Below are 17,847 nucleotides of genomic sequence, written 5' to 3'. Positions count from 1 at the left end.
GCTTCAATTAAAGTTAAGTTAGGATTCATTTCCTTAATCAATAACTATTATTAGTGATAATCTTCCTTTGTAGCTTGCATGTAGAGTAGTCGACTAAGGGTTTAATTGCATTGATTCTCTCTATATCTTGCAAACACTAGTCATGGCATACATTCAATGTGAGTTCAAAACCAAGCAGTGTCTTCCAACAATGGTGCCTCTTGAGATAAAGCCTCTTGTTTTAACCTGTTCGAGTTGCTATATATGGAACCTTATCTATACAATATAGCTCATAGCTTTATCACTTGATTGATCTCCAATCCACCTCTCGACTTGGCCTGAGTCTTTCATCCCAAGGCTACACCATACACCATGTCGTCCTACGTCTTCACGGCCTCACCTCAAAACCATCTCCTGGTCCATCTACTCATAGTAGACCCAACCTAGTTGGACCACGTGATGATCGCTTTTTATGACCTGGTCGGCTCAAGAAATCACTTCTTCATCATGACCCATCTCGTGATCTAGACAACCCAGGTAACTCCACCTCTTTGATCCATTCACGCTTTCTCCCATCTTATGATCTAGATGATTCCCACCTCACGATCCACTTCATGACTCATTGTTGAGATATCAAGCTTAACTAATGCTACAGACATTGATCTTTTTGGGTGATAGCATCCGCACTTATGCCACTAGCATGGTTGGTGAGATTATCGTTGATATGCCACCAAGCATATGATAGCCACTATGGTGGAGTACTAGAGTTATGGCATAGTTATAGCGCCAGTTTAAATAGTTAGGTTCATACTAGTGTGATAGTAAGTGAGTAATATTTTTTATAGTATGTACTCTTATCTCTTTGCGTTAATGATTATAGAGAAGAGAAGAAGATAGAAGAAAATTCAGCCATCCATCTCTCTGTCTTGTGTCTTGGTCTCTCTCTTGTGTGTGTGTATGTTAGCAAGAACTCAAGCTCTTCCTCTGCCCCGCGTTATTCTCTTTATGGTATTAGAGCTCCAGCTTGTGTGAGAGCTAAGGAGGTAAGTAAGAGATAAGAACAAGGTTAGTAAGGCAATAGTACATGGGCAAGGGTATTTTCATCTCTTTCTCTCTTCGATTTTGGAGAAACACCTTTGGTAGCCATCAAGAAAAATATGGATTAAAAACTGGTCCTTTATTATGAAGATCCATGTCATCATCATTTTGCTAGGAAACAGGGGGCCATGATGAACCTTATACATCTTATGTTAGAACCCCACATGTGACATACTATTGGAAAGCCCTTAAAAAGTAGATTCTAAATCTACCACCTTTGACAAATTTAGAGTTAATATGCTCAAGTTATGCCTTACCCACTTAAAGGTAGATTCCAATGATTAAGGCAATTTGTCATATGCTCAAGCTATGCCTTACTCCCACTTAAAGGTAGATTCCGACGATTAAGGCAATTTGTTGGAGGTGGTAGATTTAGAATCTACTTTTCAAGAACCAACACTATATCACATGTGGGGGTTTTGATGTAAGATTCATAAGGTTTTACCATGGCCCTCTTTCTTCTAGTAAAGTGATGACATGGCTATTCTTAGAGGGCTCTTTTTGGGTCTAACTTTTGCCTCATGTGTGAGAGCTACAAGAAGACAAGGAATTCATTATCTTATATTGAGACATCCTCCTTTCGGTGTGATTTGGGCATGTTTTGGGCTTCGTTTTGGCTTAACAAGTTTTCCGCAAGCACTTTGTGAAGTGCCAATTTCGATTATATATGCCCAGTTTCTATTTTATGAAAAGTTGCAAAATTTCAGTTTGACAGTTTGTGTATGGAATCTAAGTGTTGAAAGTGTTGGCAAATGTATGTGTATATGATTGGATCATATACAGTAGCCTTATAATAGGTTTATAACATTGTTGTAAAAGTTATAGATTTGCTGATGAAGAAGCTTTTTTGCAAGAACTATTGAGTAAGTTTCTACAAGTAAATATGTCTGATAGTTTATCATAAATTACGAGTAAGAAGCTAGACAAGAATAACTTCCAAGCATTGAAGTTCAAGATGAATGGGTTCCTTTTGGGAAAAGGATATTAGGAGTTCATCACATGTGGTGAAAAGGAGCCAGAGATTGTTGAAGAAAATTTTACCCCTCAATAGTGCAAGCATATAAAGCATGGCATGGAAAAGCCAGAAAGGTGTTGAATTAGTTATATGTCAGTGTGACACATTCTATGATTGTGCGCACACATACAAGATGCACAAATGCCTAAGAAGGTTTGGGACATATACAAGATGCATAAATTCTATGATTATGCATATACAAGATGCACAAATTCTATGATTATGCATATACATGATGTCAAAATGCCTAACGAGGATTAGAACACCTTGATGCAGATGTGTAGCACAAACACCCAAGCTTGGAAGATGTTTCTAAAATAGAAGAGATGTATAATATGACCACACAAAAGCTGAGTATAAATGATTCTTAATGAAGGTTAAAGGGCTTATAGATGCCCTTGCTTCTACTAGATAACCAGTAGATGATAATGATATGGTGTCTGTGACCTTGAATAGTCTTGACAAACAGTATATCCAATTTCATATCTCCATTGGAGTATATCCAATTTCATACCTCCATTGGAGTTTAAGAGAACTTTCCTAATTTTTAGGAATTCGTTGTTCTTCTCATCTATGAGATAAATATTAGAAGAGGTTCATCCTCTAGAACTTCAAATGACCAGGCCTTCTACTTAGATATGGGTGAAGGCAGAGGGATATCATCATCTAGAGGCAAAGGTGGAGGCCATTCATGAAACAAAAATCTTGGGCAGCAACAACAATAGGATTCAAATATATAAACCGCTAAAAGAGGCCACTCTAGAGGTAGGGGGAGCTAGAGGGGGCGAGGTGTATGGCAAAAAGATTATAGTAGTACAAACAGCATAGAGTGTTATTATTGTGGCAAACTAGGGCACATGGCAAAGGACTACTATAAAAATAAGAATGATATTAAAAGTGAAAAGTTAGAGCAAGTAAACTATACATTATCAAGTAAACAGGGTGGTGATAATAGAAGTGAGCAATTACTTATAATATTAAAAGTGAAAAGCTAAAGTAAGGCAACTATTCATTATTAAATAAACAGGGTGGTGCTAATAAAAGCAAGCAATTGTTTTGATGCAACATATGCATAGCTCCATAATAGGAGATGTGTTAGGATCTACAGATGTTTACTATGTGGGTTCTGGTGTCTCTAACCACATGACCATTCATGGTGAGTGGTTTAGAGACATGTAAAAAATGAAAAAACTAGGTTATGTAGAAACAAGTGATGATATTGCACATCCCATTATGCATGTTGGTAAGGTGTTATTGTCTATGTAGGTGAAAAACTAAAGTGCTTGGTGAATGTACATTTTTCAAATATTACAAAGAACTTGGTTTTTATTCCATAGATAGTTGAGTAGGGTTTGCAAGTAAGGTTTAATCCTCACAAGGATGTTTTTTGGAAGACTTCAAAAATCAGTGCCCCTTGGTTACAAAGGGTAACATAATAATTGGTAGGATATTTACTTTGGATGTAAACATACCTAAGTGAAGGAATCCACGTTTGCAGTGAAGGAAGCCACGTTTGCATACATGACAGGTGTTGTTTATAGATATTAACATAAGGAATAAGCACATCGGTCATGCGAATATATAGTGACTAAAGTCTATATAGGTCCAAAAGATTGTTACAGGTTTGCCAAAGTTTAAGGTTGATGGTATACACATGCCATCTTGGTAAGCATGCCAAACATACTTTCTCGCATGAAAATCATGTCAATGTAAGCCCATTGGATGTTACAGGTTTGCTAGAGTTTAAGGTTGATAGTATACACATGCCAGCTTGGTAAGCATGCCAAACATGCTTTCTTGCGTGAAAATCATATTAATGTAAGCCCATTGAATGTTAATCATTCGGAGATATGGAGGATTGACCAAGACTACAACCATTGTAGGTTACATGTATTATGTTACATTCATTGATCACACTAGGAAAGTGTGGATTTATTTCTCAATAAAGAAAAAAAGTAAGGTTTTTGCTCACTTTTAGAGGTTTAAATCCTTCTCTGCTTGATCACACTCGGAAAGTGTGGATTTATTTCTCATTGGATGTTATACATTCGAAGCTATGAGGGATCGACCAAGACTACAACCATTGTAGGTTACACGTATTACGTTACACTCATTGATCACACTAGGAAAGTGTGGATTTATTTCTCATGAAGAAAAAAGTAAGGTGTTTGCTCACTTTTAGAGGTTTAAAGCCTTCTCTATCTGAAAGGAAAAAGGCATATAAATAAAGTACCTGAGATCACATGGTGGGGGGGGGTATTTCTCCAATGAGTTCGGTGATTTCTTGGGAAATCTAGGAATCAAGAGTCAGTTCACATGCACATACACTTCGTAACATAATGGTGTTGCAAAAAGGAAAAATAGGCACATTGCAATAGTGACACATGCCTTTGTAATATTTACATGGTGTTGTGGAGAGATTAGAGGTACTTAAGGTGGATCGTAATAATTATAAGCAACATGATTAGTAATTAAGCAAAGGAGAGATTAGTGGTAATGATGAACTCAATGACATGGTTGATAAAGAGAAAGATAATAGCATAAACTCGTCAGTTTCCATTCATGAGAGAAGCCTCTTAAATAGGCCAAGATTACAAGCATAAGTACATAAGAAATGATGTGACTACGCCACATGGTTGGTCAACTATTCTCTCCTACATTCTATCCTAAAGTATCTCCTCCACATGCCCACTTGAGTTCCATGAGATCCTCAAGTAGATTCTTTCATGTTTACTCACCCAAAATGAACTTAAACATATCAAATGTTTCAAATACAATAAATGTGTCAAATACAACCAATATCTCATCATTAATGTCAAGCTTCCTAATGCACTAAATAAAATTTCTTTGATGAGTGTGGGTATAGCCATTGGTGAACCATCTTCCACCAACCCCCCCCATTGGTCAATCATGGCTAATAAATAAATAAGAGCAAAGTGGCCAAGCCTTAAAGGGCCCATTCTACATCAACAAAATTTACCTCCATCTTGGAGACACTCTAAGGTGAGCCTTCAACCCAAAGACAATGTTGGCTTCATTAGCTTTGGCTTTGATAAGTCACCTATCTTCTAAGTGTCCTAGTTTTCCACAATATTTGCATTACAGCTTGGGCTTATTTTTGTGCCTGCAATCTTTCATTACATGACCGGTTTTACCACAATGAGTGCAACTAGTGTTTTTTCCACCGCGCCGTTGTTGTGATGGGTACTCTACTTCTTCAAGATTATGGTTCTCTTACTTTTTCTTGAATTCTTCAAATAAGGCAACTCTAATGGCTTCCAAGGTAGATTTTGGAAGATTTTTCAAGGTTTAAACAAGGTGACCATATTCCTCATTGGGCATGCTCTTGAGAAGTAGTGCAATAGCATCTTCTTCTTCCACGGGAGCTTCAACTGTCGTCGGTCGCTAATTGTGCCATCAAAATTTTCATTTTGTTGAGGTGTGTAGGAAAAATATCTACATGCTTCATTCTTAACTCGAAATATTTAATTTTTAACCATATCTTAGAGTTCGTACGTTTTGGTCCCAAATATTTTATTAAGTATTCGATGCATCAGTAGAATCCTTGGCATCAACTATATGATGTATATAGCTATCGTTGATTTCTAAAGCTATAATAGCCATGGCTTTTTTGTCCTTTAGCAACCATGCTCCCTCTCGTTCTCTAGTGAAAGGATTCTTTTCTTTACCATTTGCAATTGACCATAAGCCCTTTTTCATTAAAGTGAATTTTATCTTAAGCTACTATGTGTGAAATCTTGTGCCATTGAATTTATCCCTTTGAAGTGTTGTCATGATGATGAAGGCCAGTGGTCTTACCGCTTGGCTTTCAAGCACAGGGGTAGTGTCTTAAAACACTTAATTTTTATAGAAGCAACAACAGTAGCATAGCATTACAGCCTTCAAAAGCGTTAGGGCAAAGACGGTGGTGAGGCAAAAGCAAAGCATTACTGCAGGTGTGACAACATTAGCAGGGCTGACTCCAATACTAGCAGGTAGCTTATTCTCTGAAAGCTAACTCCGTATTTGAATTTTATTGATTTCGTGTTCAGATTTCGTCAGATGATTCCGCATTCTGATTTTAATTGCTTAGGTCTGCATGAAGCCAACATAGCCCATTGAGGCTATTCGACATTAACTAAAGTTAATGTTGATACTGATGTGCTTGATCTCAGAGACTAGTGTTGCATTTTTTCTTGCCCTTCCACTATGTTTTGATGCATGAGCATATGCGTGGCTTGCATTTTTTTGCCCTACCTTCACCTCGTACCCTCACTTGGTTTTGGCACACAAGCATATATTCAAACTAGCCTACATTCATATGGCGAGTTCTAGCATTCACTCGGAGGAGAAGACAATGTGCCCGTGCACACAATGCAAACATCAAGTTTCCCACCACAAGCGAAGGATTTGTCAATAGCATGTTTGATAGTGGGGAGAATTTCCATACAAATGTATTGCATCCTTGATTACTGGTAGAGATATCAGAATAGATATTGATTCTACACTTGATACTCAACCGTAATGGGTTCGACCACATAGATCCACCCACATGCTGCAAGATGATGTGTACCTACATTGAAGAAATCATGGAGATGAACATAGATGAGTTAATCGATATTATGTGTTTTTAAAGGCTTTAAACCTTAGCTTGTTGGAAAAATTGATGAGCAGTGTTGGAAACGAAGCGCCGCCATGCAAGCCTGAAGCGAAGCATCGCCAAGCGCCAGCCCACGCGATCGCTTGAAGAGAGAGGGAGCGCAGCCATTTTCGGTTGCCGGCCTTTGTGTTGTGATCAAGAAAAGAGGTGATACAAAGCTTTGCTAACCGTCGCTGCCAGCTGTCGCACCGAAACTGTGAAGGTGAAGGAGACAAAGTCGCCACTGCAACCCGTCGCACAGAGATCGTGAAAGAGAAGGAGGCTAACTCGCACGCTCCTTCAACACACGTAAAAAGAGAAAGAGACGTACTCATCCTGGCGTCCAGAAGAGAGATTGTAAAGGAGAAGTGATTCATCCCGGTTTCATCGCAGGGAAACAATCTGCATCGCTGGGAAACGGCTTCAACACAGGGAAATAACCATCATATTATACATTTTTCTAAGCTTTTCTTTAAAAAAAGAGTATCATCAAAAAGAAGCTGATCGCCACTTTCACTTGGCTAAGGGGAAAAAGGGGTAAAAAGAGAGAGAGAGAAAAAAGAAAAAGCATAATCACATTGTCTCTTTTCCTTGCATGTGAAGAAGGAAGCGAAAGAAGAGAAGATTTTTGTAACAAAGAAATGGGTGCGATTCTCGGTGGCAAACAATAGCATAGCTTCGCACTCACACACTCACATAGTCACGGGTTAGCAAGCCTCGTGAGTTGTTTGTATTCAAAAATTGAAAGCATTGTAAAATTCAATCCTTGAGGGCCGTGAGGGCATTGTTTCTCGTGGAGGGTATCATCGTCCGCGGCAAGCGCAAAAGCTTCGTCAACATCAAGCAAGAAGTTGCTAAATAAGATTTCTTCTCTCTCTTTTTCTCATCATAAAGAGCTACATAATTCGTCTTGTAAATCAAGCACCGTGCTGCACGTGAAATTCAATAAACAAAGCATATTTCACACTACATTTTGCTTCGCTTGGTTGTGTCGTGGTGCCGTTCCGCTCTTTTGTCATTTAGCACAAAGCTTGTTTAACATTTGTGTGTGCATACATCATCAACACTCCATCATTGTTTGCAATGCTGTATTTGTCAGAAAGATCCAAAGCACACATTCCTATCTACTAGTCCTTTGGGGTGTTGGGGGAGTGTAGCTCCATTCTTTGTTGGATATCTGGGGGGGTTGTCGGGTTTTGTCCTCTTTGCCTTGCTCGTCCAGATATTTCCCAGACAGTGGCACGCCCGATGGGACCTTGACTTGGTCTTGGTTCCGCGACACGAACCTATTTGGAAAGGGGACTTATGCAAAGTGCCAAAGATTGGCAAGATAGCTTGAGAGAGAGTGACTAAGCTAAGAGATACCATAAAAGGGAGAAAGCCAAGCAACACCTACTTCACTCTAGCCCCACTAGCACTTTTCCATTATTACAAAGTTCACCTCCTTCTCCATCATCGGGGGGGAGTTCACCTGGAATCGTAATTTCTATACCAATTCCAATTATGGCTGAACCACCACTTCCTCCTCCATTCGCCATTCAATCACCTTTGGTTTTGCCACCAAATTTGGCCCGTTCCGATGCACCCCTCATCCCATTTCCCACATTCTATGGGACGCCGTTGGAGGATCCCACCGCTCATCTAAACAATTTCAAAATTGCTTGTTTGACCTCACACATCTTCGAGGAAGGGCATGTGATGAATTACTTTAGCACTACACTCAAAGGTGAGGCCTAAAATTGGTTTGCCAAGCAACAACCAAACTCCATCCCAAACTTTGCCGATTTTGAGCAAAAATTCTTGGCTGAATTTCGCAAACCTCCAAACTTCTTCACATTTTTTGAGCAATTACGCTCATTCATACAAAATCACCTGCATGAAACCGTGAAACAAGCGGCCATGAGGTTTAGGAACTTTGTTGATCATTACACTCTTGTTTTTAACATCGACCCGCTCACCATCATGGACTCGTTTCTACGAGGCATACACCCTAGCATCCAAATTTTGGTTAGATCTCAAGTCCCAAATGACTTGAATACGGCCATCACTTTTGCCATTAATGTGGAGAGCTCTTATCGATGTGTTTACGAGCCACAACAAGCCACGACTCCATCTCCCTCATATTATCCATGGCTAGCACCACATACTCCCATTTTGCCCTCCCCACAACAACCTTGGCCAGCCTCATCGTATGTGCCTCAACTTCAACCAACTCAACCATTCCAATTTCCACCCGTTGTACCACCTCACCTTCAAGTGACCTCACCACCTCTTTTACCTTTAGCACCTCCACCTTCTTCTAGCATCGTGGCTCTCCTAACCTCTTCACAAAATCATGTTCCTGCCCCTCATGCTCCATCACCGTATGTGACTTACCCTGATTCTACTTCTATCACTCCACCACCACCACATCACAAAGGGAGGGATGGGTATGAAAGCACCGCGTCTAGTATTGGGGATTTGAAAAACATGATGACAAATTACATGAACCAACTTAATGAAAATGTGAAGGATGTGACTCTTGATGTGAATTTTCTAAAGCGCCAACAAAACTTGTTGTCTGCACGTCGCCCTGAGCCTAATCCCACCAACATAGTATGTCGAGCTTGTCATGTATCCGGCCATCTTTCCAAAGATTGCCCCACTGTTGTTTGCACTTATGAGAAATGTTTGGGTAGGGGGCACACAGAGGATATGTGTTACATTAAGATGCACCATTTGATGAATAGGAGCACCACTTTGCCACCCCCCGGCCCCATTAATCATCGTATTGGTGCTGAGAAACCCCCCGGCCCTAGTTGGACACTTCTTCAGAGGGGGTCTCCTAGTTCTCCAGCAGTTGCTTTGTCTAGAGCACCACCTACCACCACTAAGAACCCTTCGATTAATATGATTGAGTTAGATTCATCACTCGTGTGAGCCATCACCCGCAAGGGGAAAGGGAAGGTTGTTGATGAGGAGGGAGACCCCGAACCTATTGTTGCTACACACCCACCCACCCATGTCGCTGTTCCTATTGTCGACCCTTTACCTCGACCTCACCACACTCGTCCACGCCCTACTCCAAGTAAGTTATTTCCCCCATTCTTTCTTTTGACCTTGTTTCTGCTCTTAATCGAGTAGAGCTCACCGTCCCTTCCACAATACCTTCTCACTTCTCCTTCTAGAGCCGAGCCCTTTTGAGGAGGTACTGCAGAGCTTTGAGTTCCTCCTAGGGAATTCTTCCTAGGGAGTACGTCCTAATCTTCATGTTGTTCAGAAAGTGGATTCCCTTCTTGCTGAGGGTGAGTGTCCTCGAGTGGAGTGCATGATCCACCAGCTAGTGATTCCACATGCTATTGTTGATGGAGGATCAAGCGTCAATGTTTTGAGTTATTCTACCTTTTCCAAGCTGGGGTTATCTTTCAATGGAGTTCCTGCTGCTAGTTTGTGTATGGGTGATCATCGACCAGTGAGAGCTAAGGGTTTCATCCAGGGTTTGCCAGTCACTGTCGCTGGGCATATGATGGAGATTGATTGTTATGTTTTGCGGCTTAGTCCAGGACTTGGCCAATACCAGCTTCTTTTAGGGCGACCTTGGGTATGGAAGACTGATTGTGTTATTGACATCCCTAGAGGGCGGTTGCTTCTTGGTAGAGGATCTTCCTGAGCGGTTCTTCCTGCTTACCCGTCTTCTATTGTGAGTACTGATGTTGAGAGTGATGGGGATGATGACCGGAGTTCTACTTCTTCATGTACACCGAGTTCCTATTGTATTTACCCTGATTCTGTTGAGATTATCCTTGATGATGATGAGGAGACTCCACCTTTGGCCAAAGAGGAGGATACTGTGGTGAGAGTTCCTATAAAAGGGGATGAGAAAGGTGTGCTTTTGGGAACTTCTTTATATCCACCGTTGAGGGAGGAGATTATTGCTTTATGTCGGGAGTATCACGACATCTTTACATCTTTGCATGGGATTACACCGAGTTGAGAGGTTTTCCACCCGAGCTTGTTGTGCACCACATTCCTCTTAAACCCGACACTACACCTGTGCGCCAACGTCAGTGCAGATTGCCTGAGCATTATAGAGAGGGCGAAAATTAAAAAGTTTTTAGAAGCTGGTTTGATTTTTCTTGTCGATAACACGATAAGCTCAAAACCACTTTTACCACTATATTTGGCATATATGCATATCATGTCATGCCGTTTGGGCTTTGCAATGCGGGTGCTTCATATGAGCGCTATAAGCATGAGCCCTTTCATGATGATTTGACTGATTTCTTAAAGATCTTCATGGATGATTTGGGGATTGGGACCATGCATGATAAACTTGTTGCAGCCCTTAGGTACGTCTTTCACAAATGCCGTGAAAAATCAATAGCTTTGAATGTGTGTTTGGGGTCACTTATGGCATTTTGTTGGGTCACCTCATTAGCAAGCATGGCATTTCTATGGATCCCCAAAAAGTCGAGGCTATCCTTGCATTTTCGCCATCGACTACCGTGCGTCTAAGTGGTTTTCTTGAAGCCGCTAAACACTATAGCCGCTTCATTAAAGATATGGCACATCTTATTTTACCACTGAATACACTTTTGTGAGTTGAGTAAAAGTTCATTTGGGGGGAACCTCAACGAAATTCTGTCTCTTCTCTTAAAAATGCATTCACTACCACCCCTATCCTCTAACCACCTGATGCTTCCAAGCCTTATCATTTATTTTCTTCTTGTTCTCATTTGGTAATATCCGCTTGCATTGCACAACTTTATGATTAAAAAATGCACCCCATTGCATATTATAGCCGCAAGCTTAAAGATCCTGAAACGCGCTACACATGGGTTGAGAGAGCTTGTCTAGCTATTGCTCAGAGTGCTAGGAAGTTTCGCACATATATGGCTACCCAGCACACCATCATCTATGTCTCGAAAGATTCATTGCACCTTTTATTGAATAAGTTAGAGCCCCCTGAGCATATTATACGATGGATTGTTGAGTTACAGGCCTTTGACTATGAGCTTAAATCTAAACCTCCTGCATTGCAAAAGTTAGTGGATTGCTTAGCTGATGTAATCCCATGCAAAGATGAGCCTATTGCACCTGCACCTGAGTTGTTTCACATTGAGTATGCACATGAGTGGTATGACCAAATTGCTCATTATTTGTCCACACTTGAGTTTCCTTCTGAGACATGAGCCCGCGAAGAAGAGATTAGTTACGCATGCTCAAAAATTCCCTATCATTGATAGGTCTTTGTACCACAAGGGGTTTGAGGGCATTTATCGCCGATGTGTTGCACGAGAGGAAATTCCACACATTTTGAAAGAGTGTCATAATAGTGCATGTGGAGGTCATTTCGCTGGGAAACTCACTGCATTGAAAATTTTGAGGGCTGGGTATTGGTGGCCATCTATTTTTAAAGATTCATTTGAGTGGTGTAAAAGATGTGATGTTTGCCAGAGAGCCACCCGCCTTGAGAATCGTTTACACCCTAATAATCCTATTCTAGCTGCCCTTCCTTTCGAGAAGTGGGGGATTGACTATGTGGGCCCTATTACACCTACTTCCAAGCATGGGAAATCTTATATCATTGTTGCTACGGATTACTTAACTAAGTGGAGTGAGGCTAGAGCTGTGAGGAAAGATGATGCACGCACTACTGCTACATTTTTTACTGAGCATATCATTTGTCGTTTTGGGGCACCTGCTGAGTTAGTTTCTAATAGGGGGACCCATTTTCTTAATGATGTCATTGAGGAACTCACTTCTTATTTCAATATCCATCATGATAAAACCACCCCCTACAAACCTTCTACTAATGGCAAGTTGAGAGCACAAACAAAACTTTGGTCACTATCCTTAGAAAAATTGTGGACACTCATAATAAAAGGGATTGGGATGAGAAGTTGCCAGCAGCTGTTTGGGCCTATAACACTACTTTCAAGGAAGCCACGGGGTTCACTCCTTTCTCTTTAGTTTATGGGCAAGAATGTGTGTTACCTATTGAGCATGAGTTGGTGAGTTTGAGGTTTTTGCATGAGCACACACCACCTTTGGAGGAGAGTTTGCAAGAGAGATTGGGCACTTTGGAGCATCTAGATGAGTGGAGATTGAGAGCCTATCTATATCAAGAGGTTGCTAAGAAATGTCAAACCAAGCAATGTGATAGAAAGGGCAATTGGTTCTTCTCTATGATGCACATCATGAGCTTTTCCTTGGGAAGTTGAGCCATTTATGGTTGGTCGGGTCCTTATCGCATTGTTGAGGTTTATCCTCGCAATAAAGTCCAGCTTGCAGAAATGGATGGGACATGGTTCTCTACCAAAACCAATTTTGATAAAATTAAGCCCTATTGGATGTGATTGCATTGACTTTTCCGTTATGAGTTGCAAATGATGTTGAATCTTCCACATCTTTTTGGAGTCTATACTTTGATGGAGCATGTAGGGGCAAGGACAAACTTGGTAGTTGCGGCATTGTCATATATCCACCTGAAGGGAATGCTATTCTTTTGGGAGTTCTTTTGGGAGATCATTTGAGCAACAACATTGCTGAATATCAAGCACTTTTGATTGGTTTGAGAGCACTACTTCTTTTGGGAGCATCTCATGTTCATATCTATGGAGATTCACAACTCGTGGTCCACCAGTTTCATGGCCAAGCCCGCACCCTCTAGCCTTTGATGCACTACTATAGTCTTTTAGCCCATGACCTCTTCACCCATTTCACCTCTTCTTCCTTGAACTTTTTGCCTCGTCATGAAAATCGTGTTGCAGATTCCTTAGCTTTGATGGCCCTTTCTGGTTCCTTTACCCAAAATTTCGATCGTGCCTTGGTAGACACCCCTTCCTTTGACATTGATCCTTGGGAAATAGTGCAAGACCTTAAGTGTTTGGGAGTTGAGGAGTTGGGTAGTCCTCTAAGAGTTTTCAAGTCATCTCATCCTTCCACTTTTGCTTCTCTCATTCTATCCATGACCCATCGATTGATTCACTTGTCAGATGTTACCTTTCTCACTATAGATCCTATCCATTTGCTCATGATCCTATAGCCCAATGGAGAAGGCACTAGTCTAACCAGAGATTCCCCCGCAGGACGCCACTGTTGTATTTTTTTTCGCCCTTCCACTATGTTTTGATGCATGAGCATATGCGTGGCTTGCATTTTTTTCCGTCCTTCCTTCACCTCGTACCCTTACTTGGTTTTGGCACACAAGCATATATTCAAACTAGCCTACATTCATATGGCGAGTTCTAGCATTCATCCAGAGGAGAAGACAATCCATACAAACATATTGCATCCTTGATTGCTGGTAGAGATATCAGAATAGATATTGATTCTACACTTGATACTCAACCAGAACGCGTTCGACCACATAGATCCACCCACATGCTGCAAGATGATGTGAACCTATATTGAAGAAATCATGGAGATGAACATAGATGAGTTACTCGATATTATGTGTTTTTTTAAAGGCTTTAAACCTTAGCTTGTTGGAAAAATTGACGAGCAGCATTGGAAACTAAGTGCCGCCATGCAAGTCTGAAGCGAAGCATCACCAAGCGCTAGCCCACGCGATCGCTTGAAGAGAGAGGGAGCGTAGCCATTTTTGGTTGCCGGCCTTTGTGTTGTGAGCAAGAAAAGAGGTGATACAAAGCTTTGCTAACCGCCGCTGCCAGCTGTCGCACCGAAATTGTGAAGGTGAAGGAGACGAAGTCGCCACTGCAACCCGTCGTGCAGAGATCGTGAAAGAGAAGGAGGCGAACTCGCACGCTCCTTCAACACACGTAAAAAGAGAAAGAGACGTGCTCATCCTGGCGTCCAGAAGCGAGATTGTGAAGGAGAAGTGATTCATCCCGGTTTCACCACAGGGAAACGAACTGCATCGCTGGGAAACGGCTTCAACACAGGAAAATAACCATCATATTATACATTTTTCTAAGCTTTTCTTGAAAAAAAGAGTATCATTAAAAAGAAGCTGATCGCCACTTTCACTTGGCTAAGGGCAAAAAGTGGTTAAAAAAAAGAAAAAAAGAAAAAGAAAAAGCATAATCACATTATCTCTTTTCCTTGCATGTGAAGAAGGAAGCGGAAGAAGAGAAGATTTTTGTAACAAATAAATGGGTGCAATTCTCGGCGGCAAACAATAGCATAGCTTCGCACTCACACACTCACATAGTCACGTGTTAGCAAGCTTCGTGAGTTGTTTGTATTCAAAAATTGAAAGCACTGTAAAATTCAATCCTTGAGGGCTGTGAGGGCATTGTTTCTCGTGGAGGGCATCATCGCGGCAAGCGCAAAAGCTTCGTCAACATCAAGCAAGAAGTTGCTAGATAAGATTTCTTCTCTCTCTTTTTCTCATCATAAAGAGCTACATAATTCGTCTTGTAAATCAAGCACCGTGCACGTGAAATTCAATAAACAAAGCATATTTCACACTACATTTTGCTTCGCTTGGTTGTGTCGTGGTGCCATTCTGCTCTTTTGTCATTTAGCACAAAGCTTGTTTAACATTTGTGTGTGCATACATCATCAACACTCCATCATTGCAATGCCGTATTTGTCAGAAAGATCCAAAGCACACTCTCCTATCTACTAGTGCCTTCTCCTTTGGGGTGTTGGGGGAGTGTAGCTCTATTCTTTGTTGGATATCTAAGGGGTTGTCAGGTTTTTTCCTCTTTGCCTTGCTCGTCTAGATATTTCCCAGACAACTAGGTGGCAGACTCTATGCAATATCAATAGATAGGAGCGGCCATAGACTAGGTGGCACATTCTACGTAATAGCAATAAACAGGAGTGGCAGTAGACTAGGTGGCAGACTCTACTTAATAACAATAAACAGGAATGGTAGTAGACTAGGTGACAACTATTATTCAAGGGATAAAACAACAATGGAAGGCTCTGATACCATGTAATATTTATATGGTGTTGTGGAGAGATTAGAGGCACTCAAGGTGTATCGTGAATAATTGAGCAATATAATTAGTACATGATTAGTAAGTAAAGGATAGATTAGAGATAATAATGCACTTAATCACATGGTTGATAAAGAGCAAGATAATAGCATAAACTCGTCAATTTCCATCAATGAGAGAAGCCTCTTAAATAGGCCAAGATTACAAGCTTAAGTACATAAGCAGTGATGGCACTACATCACATGGGTGGTCAACTATTCTCTCCTACATTCTATCCTAGAGAATCTTCTCCACATGCCCACTTGATCTCCATGAGTTCCTCTAGTAGATTCTGTCACTATTTACTCACTCAAAATGACCTTAGACATATCCAATGACTCCTAATGCTCTAAATATATATGTTCCAAATACAATAAATGTGTCAAATACATCTAATATCCCATGACTTATGTCAAGGTTCCTTATGCACAAAATAAATTTGCTTTAATGAGTGTGGGTATGGCCATGGGTGAACCATCTTCTAAAAGCCTTGATGTTTGAAAAGCATATGCCAGATTATTTTTTGAAGCCCAGTGCAGCTATTCATGGTATGATGCCTAAACATAAGTTTACATGCATAAAACTAAATGTGTCTCACTTGAAAGTGTTTGGGTATATTACATACTCGGGGGGTCCACTATATGGAAGCCCCTCCTACGACGTGCGTTCAAGCGGTATTTAAAAATCCCCTTATCTGTGAATTTTGAGCTAATAAAACTACCCCTTTTTCTTTATAAACTTACGATTTTTTTTCCAAAGTACAATTAAAATACCCCACTTGTAATTGTATTTCTGTAAATTTACCCAATATTTTGGATTAAAAAAACCCCACCTAATGATCGCACATGGTAGACTTACATATTTTGAGGTGCACCCCCCGAGATTACATATGTACATGTTCCTGATGGAGTGAGAACAAAGCTGGATCCAAAGTTAGAGAAATGCATCTTCATGGGCTATGCTTTAGAGAAGAAAGGATATAGATGTTATAACCCTACCACTTGTGAGATGTGAGTAAGCAGAGATGTTTTATTTGATGAGACGAGTAGCTAGTATTACATATGTACATGTTCCTGATGGAGTGAGAACAAAGCTGGATCCAAAGTTGGAGAAATGCATCTTCATGGGCTATGCTTTAAAGAAGAAAGGATATAGATGTTATAACCCTACCACTTGTGAGATGTGAGTAAGCAGAGATGTTTTATTTGATGAGACGAGTAGCTAGTATATGCACCAATAAAGGAAACAAAGGATGTAGATATAAGAAATAATGATGCTACTTCACATGTAGAGCAATAATCAGAGGTACTTAGTGGACCTACTAACAGTGGATCTAGTGTTAGTCCATGGTCAAGTAAGTTGAGGACATATATAGGTACACATGTATTGTGCAAAGGAAAGAAAAAGATAGATCAACCTTTTGTGCTTGATCTATCACTAGTTACTCATATGTGAATGGTGAATCTAGTGGCTATATGAGCAGAGTCTTGATGAGAAGATTAGCATTTTATTAGTGGTTGCTCTTGGTGCAAGGAGAACCAGGGTTGTTTTGAGGACACTTGGCAGTGATCCAGGTATACGCAGGTCTATGAGGGTTAGATACCCTATTGATAGGTTATGATATGATGGACATATAGCCATCATTATGCTTACATGTTGAAAGAAATATAGGAGTTGGAGCCCGCTTGTTTTGAGTAGGTACTTGGAAATAAAAAATAGAAAGATGCTATAAATGAGGAGATGGAAGCATTCGATGCAAATGCAAAATGGAAGTTAGTGCCTTTGCCTAAGGAGAAGAAGGTAATTTGATGCAAATGCAAAATGGAAGTTAGTGCCTTTGCCTAAGGAGAAGAAGGTAATTCGATGCAAGTGCATGTATAAGGTCAAGTATATAATGCTTTGTTTGACATGTTCTCTGAGAAGATGTATCCTATAAATCTATTGACAAAGAAGAATGTTTCTTTCCAATGGGGGCCCGATCAAATTCAATCTTCTTGTTTGCTCAAGGAATGCATGAGTCAAAGTCCAATTGTGCAGCCTCCTAGGTGGAGGGAGGACTTTTATGTGAACCCAAGTGTCTCATCACATTCAGTGGGTGCTATACTCTTGCAAAAGGGAGAGCAAGGGCATATGCAACCAGTGTATTATGCAAGCTGACAACTCAGTGATGCTGCCGAGGAGAGGTA

General features: G+C 40.6%; 1 protein-coding gene across 1 annotated transcript; it reads left to right on the top strand.

Annotated features, from left to right (window-relative positions):
• Positions 1 to 8,693: 8,693 nt before the first annotated feature.
• On the top strand, positions 8,694 to 14,557 carry LOC147629794 (uncharacterized). The gene is made up of 4 exons (XM_086810993.1): positions 8,694 to 9,088; positions 11,611 to 11,776; positions 12,168 to 12,418; positions 14,347 to 14,557. The coding sequence occupies exons 1-4, from the start codon at positions 8,694 to 8,696 to the stop codon at positions 14,555 to 14,557; spliced, it is 1,023 nt and encodes a 340-aa protein (XP_086667119.1).
• Positions 14,558 to 17,847: the final 3,290 nt, after the last annotated feature.

The sequence above is a fragment of the Cibotium barometz genome, chromosome 17 (genome assembly GCF_041138505.1).
Source record: "Cibotium barometz isolate CiBa-2024 chromosome 17, ASM4113850v1, whole genome shotgun sequence".
In the NCBI taxonomy this organism is placed as follows: domain Eukaryota; kingdom Viridiplantae; phylum Streptophyta; class Polypodiopsida; order Cyatheales; family Cibotiaceae; genus Cibotium; species Cibotium barometz.
This window is presented reverse-complemented; position numbering and strand designations above follow the sequence as displayed.

Coding starts and splice junctions, on each gene's coding strand:
- LOC147629794 (XM_086810993.1), top strand. CDS start 8,694: ATGGACTCGTTTCTACGAGGCATACACCCTAGCATCCAAATTTTGGTT. Junction 9,089..11,610: donor GTTCCTGCCCCTCATGCTCC/ATCACCGTATGT, acceptor ATATATGGCTAC/CCAGCACACCATCATCTATG. Junction 12,419..14,346: donor CGTTTTGGGGCACCTGCTGA/GTTAGTTTCTAA, acceptor GTTGTGAGCAAG/AAAAGAGGTGATACAAAGCT.